The sequence below is a fragment of the Bos grunniens genome, chromosome 16, assembly GCF_055505025.1.
Source record: "Bos grunniens cultivar Pamir isolate PY7600 chromosome 16, Bosgru_T2T1.0, whole genome shotgun sequence".
NCBI classification, from domain to species: domain Eukaryota; kingdom Metazoa; phylum Chordata; class Mammalia; order Artiodactyla; family Bovidae; genus Bos; species Bos grunniens.
Window position 1 is genome coordinate 68549460 of NC_141180.1, and position 12245 is coordinate 68561704.

Below are 12245 nucleotides of genomic sequence, written 5' to 3' on the forward strand. Positions count from 1 at the left end.
ATATGGTAATATACATGTTTCAATGCTATCTTTCAAATGCTCCCACCCTCACCATCTCCCAATAGAGTCCAAAAGCCTGTTCTTTACATCCGTGCCTCTTTTGCCATCTTGCATATAGGGTTGGCATTACCATCTTTATAAATTCCATATGTATGTGTTAATATACTGTATTGGTGTTTCTCTTTCTGACTGACCTCGCTCTGTATAAAAGGTTTCAGTTTCATCCACCTCATTAAAACTGACTCAAATGCAGTCTTTTTTATAGTTGAATAATATTCCATTGTGTATATGTATCACAGCTTTCTTATCCATTTGTCTGCCAATGGACATCTAGGTTGCTTCCATGTCCTGGCTATTATAAACAGTGCTGCAATGAACATTGGGGTACACATGTCTCTTTCAATTCTGGTTTCCTCAGTGTGTATGCCCAGCAGTGGGATTGTTGTGTTATATGGAATTTCTATTTCCAATTTTTTAAGGAATCTCCACACTGTTCTCCATAGTGGCTGTACTAGTTTGCATTCCCACCAACAGTGTAAGAGGGTTCCCTTTTCTCTGCACCCTCTCCAGCATTTATTGTTTGCAGACTTTTTGATGGCACCATTCTGACTGGCGTGAAATGGTACCTCATAGTGGTTTTGATTTGCATTTCTCTGATAATGAGTGACATTGAGCATATTTCATGTGTTTGTTAGCCATCTGTATGTCTTCTTTGGAGAAATGTCTGTTTAGATCTTTGGCCCATTTTTTAATTAAGTCATTTATTTTTCTGGTATTGAGCTGCACAAGCTGCTCATATATTTTGGAGATTAATTCTTTGTCAGTTGCTTCATTTGCTATTATTTTCTCCCGTTCTGAAGGCTGTCTTTTCACCTTGCTTATAGTTTCCTTCACTGTGTAAAAGCTTTTAAGTTTAATTAGGTCCCATTTGTTTATTTTTGCTTTTATTCCCATTATTCTGGGAGGTGGGTCATAGAGGATCTTGCTCTGATTTATGTCAGAGAGTGTTTTGCCTATGTTTTCCTCTAGGAGTTTTATAGTTTCTGGTCTGATCTTACATTTAGATCTTTAATCCATTTTGAGTTTATTTTTGTGTATGGTGCTACAAAATGTTCCAGTTTCAAGCTTTTACAGGTGGTTGACCAGTTTTCCCAGTGACACTTGTTAAAGAGATTGTCTTTTCTCCATTGTATATTTTTTCCTCCTTTGTCAAAGATAAGGTGTCCATAGGTAGGTGGATTTATCTCTGGGCATTCTATTTTGTTCCATTGATCTATATGTCTGTCTTTGTGCCAGTACCATACTGTCTTGATGACTGTAGCTTCATGACTGTAACTTGAAATCAGGCAGGTTGATTCCTCCAGTTCCATTCTTCTTTCTCAAGATTGCTTTGGCTATTTGAGGTTTTTGTGTTTCCATACAAATTGGGAAATTATTTGTTCTAGTTCTATGAAAAATACCAATGGCAGCTTGATAGGGATTGCATTGGATCTATAGATTGTTTTGGGTAGTATACTCAATTTCACTATATTGATTATTCTGATCCATGAACATAGTATATTTCTCCATCTATTTGTTTCATCTTTGATTTCTTTCATCAGTGCTTTATAGTTTTATATATCTAGGTCTTTTGTTTCTTCAGGTAAATTTATTCCTAACTATTTTATTCTTTTTATTGCAATGGTGAATAGGATGGTTTCCTTAATTTCTCTGTTTTATCATTGTTAGTGTATAGGAATGCAAGGGATTTCTGTGCATTACTTTTATATCCTGCAACTTTACTATATTCACTGATTAGCTCTAGTAATTTTCTGGTGGTGTCTTTAGGGTTTTCCATGTAAACAATTATGTCATCTGCAAAGAGTGAGAATTTTACTTCTTCTTTTCCAATCTGGATTCCTTTTATTTCTTTTTCTTCTCTAATTGCTGTGCCTAGGACTTCCAAGGAGAAGGCAATGGCACCCCACACCAGTACTCTTGCCCGAAAAATCCCATGGATGGAGGAGCCTGGTAGGCTGCAGTCCATGGGGTCGCTAAGAGTCAGACACGACTGAGCGACTTCACTTTCACTTTTCACTTTCATGCATTGGAGAAGGAAATGGCAACCCACTCCAGTGTTCTTGCTTGGAGAATCCCATGGACGGAGAAGCCTGGTAGGCTGCAGTCCATGGGGTTGCACAGAGTCGGACATGACTGAAGTGATGCAGCAAGCAAGCAAGCAGCAAGGACTTCCAAAACTATGTTGAATAGTAGTCATAAAAGTGGGCACCCTTGTCTTGTTCCTGATTTTAGAGGAAATGCTTTCAATTTTTTGCCATTGAGGGTGTTTGCTGTGGGTTTATCAGAGATGGCTTTTATTTTGTTGAGGTACATTCCTTCTATGCCTGCTTTCTGGAGAGCTTTTATCATAAATGGGTGTTGAATTTTGTCAAAGGCCTTCTCTGCATCTATTGAGACAATCATATGGTTTTATCTTTCAATTTGTTAATATGGTGTATCACATTGATTGATTTGTGAATACTGAAGAAACCTTGTATCCCTGGGATAAAGCCCACTTGGTCATGATGTATGATCTTTTTAACATGTTGTTGGACTCTGTTTGCTAGAATTTTGTTGAGGATTTTTGCATCTATATTCATCAGTGATATTGGCCTGTTTTGGGGGGCATCTTTATCTGGTTTTGGTATTAGGGTGATGGTGGCCTCATAGAATGAGTTTGGAACTTTACCTTCCTCTTCAATTTTCTCGAAGAGTTTGAGTAGGACAGTGTTAGCTCTTCTTTAAATTTTTGGTAGAATTCACCTGTGAAGCTATCTGGTCCTGGGCTTCTGTTTGTTGGAAGATTTTTGATTATAGTTTAGATTTCTGTGCTTGTGATGGGTCTGTTAAGATTTCCTTTTCTTCCTGGTTCAGTTTTGGAAGGTTATACTTTTCTAAGAATTTGTCCCTTTCTTCCAAGTTGTCCATTTTATTGGCATATAATTGCTGATAGTAGTCTCTTATGATCCTTTGTATTTCTGTGTTGTCTGTTGTGATTTCTCCATTTTCATTTCTAATTTTATTGATTTGATTCTTTTCCCTTTTTTTATTGATGATTCGGGCTAATAGTTTGTCTATTTTATTTATCTTCTCAAACAGCCAGATTTTAGTCTTGTTGATTTTTGCTGTAATCTCCTTTATTTCTTTTTCAGTTATTTCTGCTCTGATTTTTATTATTTCTTTCCTTCTACTAACTTTGGGGTTTAGCTGTGCAAAAGAAAATTTTTTCTTTGAAAGTTTAGAGTTGATTAATGAGGCTTTAGTTGCTTGTAGAAGGTGTTACAACAGTAGTCCAATTTTGTCTAATCCACTGAATTGAATTTATTTCTTTTGAAAATATCAATACAAGAATTCAAATTTAAGTCTTAGATATCTGAACTTGATAATGATCCCTAGGCACAATAGATCCCTTCCCTGGTGGCTCAGACAGTAAAGAATCCACCTGAAACGCAGGAGACTGGGTTCAATTCCAGGATCAGGATGATCCCCTGGAGAGGGAAATGGATACTCACTCCAGTATTCTTGCATGGAGAATCCCATGGACAGAGGAGCCTGGGAGACTACAGTCCATGGGGACATGGAAGAGCCAGACACAAATGAGTGAATAAATCACTGCAACAGGCACAAGAAGCCAGGAAAAATAAAAATGCTTCCACATGTGTCAAATAATCTTATCAACTTACTCCACTGGCAAATGAATATATTTATGGACAAATCAGAAAAGTCATATACCTATGCCCTTGAGACATGCGGTTTCAGGACACCTTGATCCCTTCTCATGCAATTATACTAAATCAGCCAGACACTAATGTGACTAACAAACAGAATAATCAGCATTGTTTACTACTTATTTTCCCCTTGTATTCCAATACAGGATAAGGCTGTTATGTGCTGACATTGCCTTCTAAATACACTCCCTCTGCCCAGCCCTCATAGCATGTTCACCTCATGCTGGGGAAACCCAGTGCTATGTGGTAACAAGAAACAAAAAGTTTTGGCCAAAGCCACTGGGCTAGTGTCTGTTCCTGCATCTGAAGTCTCTGCACCTCTAGTACCAACAGCCCTCAGTTTCCTCATCTATAAATGGGACTAGTTGATGGAGTGAACCCCATGCAGTATGCTTTAATACATCTGATTACTACTGTATTCATCATGTCCTTAAAGTCTGAAGTCATTTTGAAAAGTAATTCCTCCAAAAATTGACATATCCATGGGGAAGTGGATAACAAACTATTTCATGTTTAACACCAGTTGAGGGAGTTTTAAACTTTTTTACTTAGGAACAGAGAATTTAAAGTGCCATCCAGATGACATGATCCTCTACATAGAAAACCCTGAAGACTCCACCAGAAAATTACTAGAACTAATCAATGATTATAGTAAAGTTGCAGGATATAAAATCAACACACAGAAATCCCTTGCATTCCTATACACTAATAATGAGAAAACAGAAAGAGAAATTAAGGAAACAATTCCATTCACCATTGCAACAGAAAGAATAAAATACTTAGGTATATATCTACCTAAAGAAACTAAAGACCTATATATAGAAAACTATAAAACACTGGTGAAAGAAATCAAAGAGGACACTAATAGATGGAGAAATATACCATGTTCATGGATTGGAAGAATCAATATAGTGAAAATGAGTATACTACCCAAAGCAATTTATAGATTCAATGCAATCCCCATCAAGCTACCAACGGTATTCTTCACAGAGCTAGAACAAATAATTTCACAATTTGTATGGAAATACAAAAAACCTCGAATAGCCAAAGCTATCTTGAGAAAGAAGAAGGGAACTGGAGGAATCAACCTACCTGACTTCAGGCTCTACTACAAAGCCACAGTTATCAAGACAGTATGGTACTGGCACAAAGACAGAAATATTGATCAATGGAACAAAATAGAAAGCCCAGAGATAAATCCACGCACATATGGACACCTTATCTTTGACAAAGGAGGCAAGAATATACAATGGATTAAAGACAATCTCTTTAACAAGTGGTGCTGGGAAATCTGGTCAACCACTTGTAAAAGAATGAAACTAGAACACTTTCTAACACCATACACAAAAATAAACTCAAAATGGATTAAAGATCTCAACGTAAGACCAGAAACTATAAAACTCCTAGAGGAGAACATAGGCAAAACACTCTCCGACATACATCACAGCAGGATCCTCTATGACCCACCTCACAGAATATTGGAAATAAAAGCAAAAATAAACAAATGGGACCTAATTAAACTTAAAAGCTTCTGCACAACAAAGGAAACTATTAGCAAGGTGAAAAGGCAGCCTTCAGAATGGGAGAAAATAATAGCAAATGAAGCAACTGACAAACAACTAATCTCAAAAATATACAAGCAACTCCTACAGCTCAACTCCAGAAAAATAAATGACCCAATCAAAAAATGGGCCAAAGAACTAAATAGACATTTCTCCAAAGAAGATATACAGATGGCTAACAAACACATGAAAAGATGCTCAACATCACTCATTATCAGAGAAATGCAAATCAAAACCACTATGAGGTACCATTTCACACCAGTCAGAATGGCTGTGATCCAAAAGTCTACAAGCAATAAATGCTGGAGAGGGTGTGGAGAAAAGGGAACCCTCTTACACTGTTGGTGGGAATGCAAACTGTTACAGCCACTATGGAGAACAGTGTGGAGATTCCTTAAAAAACTGGAACTAGAACTGCCTTATGATCCAGCAATCCCACTGCTGGGCATACACACTGAGGAAACCAGAAGGGAAAGAGACACATGTACCCCAATGTTCATCACAGCACTGTTTATAATAGCCAGGACATGGAAGCAACCTAGATGTCCATCAGCAGATGAATGGATAAGAAAGCAGTGGTACATATACACAATGGAGTATTACTCAGCCATTAAAAAGAATACATTTGCATCAGTTCTAATGAGGTGGATGAAACTGGAACCTATTATACAGAGTGAAGTAAGCCAGAAAGAAAAACACCAACACAGTATACTAACACATATATATGGAATTTAGAAAGATGGTAACGATAACCCTGTGTATGAGACAGCAAAAGAGACACTGATGTATAGATCAGTCTTATGGACTCTGTGGGAGAGGGAGAGGGTGGGGAGATTTGGGAGAATGGCACTGAAACATGTATAATATCATGTATGAAACAAGTCGCCAGTCCAGGTTCGATGCACGATACTGGATGCTTGGGGCTGGTGCACTGGGACAACCCAGAGGGAGAGTATGGGGAGGGAGGAGGGAGGAGGGTTCAGGATGGGGAGCATGGGTGTACCTGTGGCAGATTCATTTCAATGTTTGGCAAAACGAATATAATATTGTAAAGTTTAAAAATAAAATAAAATTAAAAAAATAAATAAATAAAGTGCCATCCATTCAAGAATATATGGAAGTATATATTTCATGTGACTGATAGTTAAAATAGTTTTAATACCATTTTAACTTAATATTTTAAATCTTGCTTGTTTTTCTCAGAATTCAAAAAAATAATACATATTTCATCATATTAAAATAATTCAAAAATTGATGTTATTTCTCAAATGGCTATGTAGACATGTTCATGCATTTTTACACATTTGTTTTATCCGTAGTATTTTCAGATTAATAAATTTAAAACATATATTCAATTTCTGATATAAAAACCTGGATGTATTTATAATTTTTTCCCATTTTTAGATATATATTTTCAAATTTTGGAGATACAAGATAAGCCTTCATTGTTTCCTCATAAAAAATAAAGTCTTATCTTCTCCAAAAAAGATAACAAAGATGTGTAGAATTCAGATTGAAGCATCTTGGCAGCGATGAACACTTTCCTGTTTATAATATATCAGCCACACCATAGTTTCGTCAACTACAGAGGACTTTTTAACCAATTTTAGAAGGATGATTACAGAAAAGAAATGTACAAAGCTTTCTCCAAACATATAATAGGGTGTGATTTGAAGAAAATCATAAGATTCCACAGCCCCAAAATAGTCTTCCCATATCTAAGGCCTGAAATTTCCATCATGATCATAAAAGATTAAAAATGGCATCTGATTTCAAGTTTTAAGTGAAGAATGAAACGCTAGTTCTGACATATTACCTGTTGACCAGAAGAAAGCAAAACTCTGAGAAAATAGGCACAGGCATATAGGGTCACACAGGAATAAAGGCTGAAAGAACAAAGATATCAGGATAAATAGAGGTCACCACATACCAAACACAAGTGGGAAGTTGGAGGACAAGTGGAAAAGAATTTTCTTATTAAAATCCCCTTATGTTGCTAATAGAAAACCAAAAGGGGAAGGGGAGTTAGTTTAAAAAGCCAGGACTAAGAGGTACAAACTGTGCTAGGATGTTGCTCAGTTGTGTCTGACTCTTTGTGACCTTTTGGACTATAGCCTGCCAGGCTCCTCTGTCAACGGGATTTTTTTCAGGCAAGAATACTGCAATGGGTTGTCATTTCCTAAGAGGTACAAAGTACTATATATAAAATAAATAAGCTATAAGAATATGTTGAACAGCATAGAGAATATTGCCAATACTTTATGATAACTTCAAATGGAGTGTAATGTATTAAAACTTTGAATCCCTAATATGGTACACCTGAAAGTAATATAATATTATAAGTCAACTATCTGCTGTGCTGTGCTAAACTGCTTCAGTAGTGTCTGACTCTCTGTGATGCTATGGACTGTAGCCCACCAGGCTCCTCTTGTCTGTGGGATTCTCCACACAAGAATACTGGAGTGGGTTGCCATTCCCTTCTCCATATGTCAACTATGCTGCTGCTGCATCGCTTCAGTCGTGTCCAACTCTGTGCGACCCCATAGACGGCAGCCCACCAGGCTCCCCTGCCCCCAGGATTCTCCAGGCAAGAACACTGGAGTGGGTTGCCATTTCCTTCTCCAATGCATGAAAGTGAAAAGTGAAAGTGAAGTCACTCAGTCGTGTCCAACTCTTCGCGACCCCATGGACTGCAGCCCACCAGGCTCCTCCATCCATGGGATTTTCCAGGCAAGAGTACTGGAGTGGGGTGCCATTGCCTTCTCCGTATGTCAACTATACCTCAGTAAAAAAATTAATAATAATAAAATATACGAGAAAAAATCCGCCTGTACAGGCTATTTTGAAATACTGTTTCCCACTGAATAAAGAGATGTTGAATGATTGAACAAAAGGCAGTTATTTCCTGTTAATTTCACATTTTAATATCAAAAAATGAATAGCATGCCTATAAAAATAAAGTACCAAGTATTATATTTCCCAACAAATAGTATTTATAGACGCATTCCTTTCATCAAAACACCTATCCAGTTCCTACTGAGTACAGATACTATACATATGGACATTAATTAGATGAGGTTTCTGCTCTGAAGGACATGTAAGCTGACAATTAAAATGCAAAATAATGGCCAAGGCTGACATGTAACATAGTGCTGTGGAACCCCGCCAAAGCATCTGTTTCTACCCTGGAGAATTTGGAAAGAGGTGAAGAGATGCTGTGCAAGATGATTCTTGAAGAGTGGTTAAGGGAACATTCAGAGGAAGGGGGAAAGGCAGTGTAGAGGGAAACAAGGGCTCAGGATGGGGAATTCAGCAGCACTGAGGAAGGTATAAAAGCTGGTGGAGGCTTTGAAATCAGATCTAAGCTCAAATTCAACAGTGAGTGACTCTGGGAATTTAAGAAACTACTTAAACTCACCGAACTTTTTTTCTGTGCATCTGTAAAATGATAATAACAATAACATTAATAACATATACCCCATCCCTGGTGGCTCAGACAGTAAAGAATTTGCTTCCAAGGCAGGAGACCCGGGTTCAATCCCTGTGTCAGGAAGATCCCCTGGAGAAGGAAATGGCAATCCACTTCAGTGTTCTTGCTGGGGAAATCCCATGGACAGAAGAGCCTGGCAGGCTGCAGTCCATGAGATCACAAAGAGTTGGACACAACCGAGCGACTTTCACTTCACTGTAATTCACCTCATAGGCTTCTCTATGTTTAAGTGTATTCTTATAGACTCTGTGGGAGAGGGAGAGGGTGGGAAGATTTGAGAGAATGACATTGAAACATGTAAAATATCATGTAAGAAACGAGTTGCCAGTCCAGGTTCGATACACGATACTGGATGCTTGGGGCTGGTGCACTGGGACGACCCAGAGGGATGGTATGGGGAGGGAGGAGGGAGGAGGGTTCAGGATGAGGAACACATGTATACCTGTGGCAGATTCATTTTGATATTTGGCAAAACTAATACAATTATGTAAAGTTTAAAAATAAAATAAAATTAAAAAAAATAAATGTATATCAAGTCTTGACACTGTGTTCAATAAAATTTAATCATATTATGAAACTGCCTTCAAAGTCCAAATGGGAGGCAATGTAGTCAGAGCTAGGCAAGTGAGGAAAGAGAGATGTTTTTGAGGGACAAACTGTGAACTGGTCAGACAAGGGCAATCAGGGCAAGATCAAGGCTGATCTGAAGATCCTAATTTGAGCATCAGGGTTGGTACTGTGCCATGAACAGACAGAGGCAGACTGGGAAAGGTGAGCAGGACTGAGACCTGCTGAATGAGTGTCCACAAGCCACACCTGGGAATCCAGAGGGAGGCAGAAATGCAGATCTGGGCATTGTTAGTATGGCTGAGTCCCTGAGCAGAGATTGTTTAACAGGGAAACAGAGGGTAGAAACCCAAAGCACTCACCTAAACCTTAGAGAAAAAAATAACATACAAATGACTCCTAGATTCTCACTGTAAGCTCATCATATTTACAGTAATGATAATGATCATTTATTGAGTTACTCTGTGGATACTGTGGATATTGTGCCAAGGGTTTGGTTACATTATTCATCATTCAACAGGCACAGAGCACCTGTCAAATTCAACATGGTTCTCAGGAGAGAACCTGAGATTCACCAACAAGTCAGGCAGAAGACATGGCTACCGCTTGCATCGTCTTGGTGTAACAAAACCATTAACAAATAAAGAATATGACATCAGATTATGACACATGCTACAAAGAAAGGGAAAGAAAATAATATGATATAAGTAGGACGGGGACAGCTAGAGAAAGGTCAGGGGATCCTCTCTATACAGTTCATGTGCTCCTCCGTCCTAACAACCCTAACTGAGGCTGACTCCAAAGTTTTGAGAAATTAAATAACTTTTTCAGATTTTTCTAACCAATACCATAACCACAATAAGTACAGACTCCTGCAAACAAGCTAAATGGCAAGTAAGTGCACAATAAATATATTAAAATACGCATTCAAGTATAAAGTGCCATTACCTACACAGACAGTTTTAACATGGAAGATCACTGTCACATTGTCATAGCCATCACCAGGCACTGCTGCTAATAAACTCACACAGGTGGGTTTAAACATCACTGAGGCTTAGGTCTCTTCCAGAAAGAATTACCAGGCAACTGATTGATGTAATGATGCCCAAGTTTCAATAATAAGAGGAAACCTCCTCTCTTTAGTTAGCAAATACAATGTTTAAGCCAGGAACTGAAACACACATTCTGAGTAGTCAGCATATATCCATGGAAGCAAAGGCAGGAGACTGAAGAGGAGCCGTTATTAGCCTGGCAAGAGGCTGAGGTCATGGTACTCACCATGCAGCATCCCATGCTCTCACCACTGTCCTGGGTGGAAAATGAGCAGGAGACCCAGGCTCAGGACCACAGCTATGGCCGGTCAGTAGTAACAGCTGCATCTTCAGTTTGAAAGCCTGGAGGAACAGGTGTAGGCAAATAGTGGAAAATGTCTTTAGAAACAACAAAAACCAAAGAAAGAAAATGCTGAAGGAATCTAGGCTCTACAGCTGACGAACTTATAGAAAATAAAGTAGGAAATCATGAGTATTTTATCTATTTTAACAAGCAGCATCTTTCTCATCTGCGGTCATTTAAAAAAAAATCTGTCAGCCATACATGCAGCAGCATTTGCCACTTTCTGAAGACACCACCCAACATCTGGCACCTATCACAGTCACTTTGTCCTATGGTTTTGTTTAAAACTAGGAACCAGTCACTTAGGGGGTTAGATCATTTACCTAACTAGAAAGAGATGTGTTTACTAAAAGGATTTGACCAGTGGTATTTTCAAATTTGAACACTTTATGGGCATAATGGCTTAGAAAGAATAACTCCTTTTCAATAAGCAGTGAAGTCTTCAGAGTCACGAAAAATATTGATATCCATTAATTTTACTTGTGCCTCAAAACAATCCTACCACAATGCATTTTTACCCCTCATGTATAGAGAAGGAGAATGGTGAGGGCCAAAGAGCACATGGGCCCGTGGTTGAGTTGGGAGGTTGGGGGGGAGTCCTAACTGCAAACAAAAATGCAGTAGCAGGGAGTAACTGGAACTGCCCCACAGACGTGCAGCGTGAAGTGAGTTGATGGATCAGACGCCCAGACCACTGTAACTGGCAGGTCACCGTGAGCCTAAAAGGGGTGTTATTCAGACAGAGTGTGGAATTTTAGACAGTAATGGCATGTGAGAACAAAAGTGGAGGAAAGCTGCAGATGGAATGCAAAAGAAAAATAAAATGAAACACACAAAATTAAAAGAAGCAGTGTTGTAAATGCAGGGGAGCAGCAGTCTCAGATGGCAAATGCCAGAAAGGAGGAGGGGGAAATGAAGAAATAAGCTGCATGCAGAAGTGCAATGATAGTAAATAAGCAGCACTAACAGTGATAAACTCTTCATTAGAGAGCTTCCACTCTTAAAAAGGAAAGGAAACTTTTCAATACAAGAAAAGAACCTTCCAGATCTATAAACATACTTAGTTTGAAACTTATTCTTTAAAAGGAATGGTATACAGAAAGAGGGCTTCCCTAGGAGGTGGGAAAACCTACTGGATCATTTGACTTCTTGACAGGATTATAGCTCGTCTTGTTGCTTCTAATTAATAATGCATTTAGCTATATTATTAGACATTTAGATGTGTTTTTCTGGCAGCAGCAGTAACTGAGTTCTTTCTCACCGACCTCTGCTAGTAAGAGGGATAATAAATGACAGTCAAGGTAAATACAGCCTGCTGTTAAGCTGTGAGGCTGTCTGTTAGCACCCCAGCCCTTCAGTGACTCATACGCAAGTTACATCCAAAGCCACTAACCCTAAAACTGGACTATACGTGCTAGCTCAGATTGTGTGTCTTAGTGTGGCAGTTTGTTTCCAGAGTTGCCA

General features: G+C 38.6%; 1 protein-coding gene across 2 annotated transcripts in view; it reads right to left on the minus strand.

Moving 5' to 3' along the window:
- The window catches only part of LOC147356961 (uncharacterized), a 356040-nt gene that overhangs the window by 185979 nt on the left and 157816 nt on the right, over positions 1 to 12245 (minus strand). For both annotated transcript variants that reach the window (XM_086345354.1, XM_086345349.1), the window contains one exon: positions 10665 to 10780. In XM_086345354.1, the coding sequence (XP_086201480.1) occupies positions 10665 to 10780 (116 nt within the window). The remainder of the gene's footprint in view (positions 1 to 10664; positions 10781 to 12245) is intronic.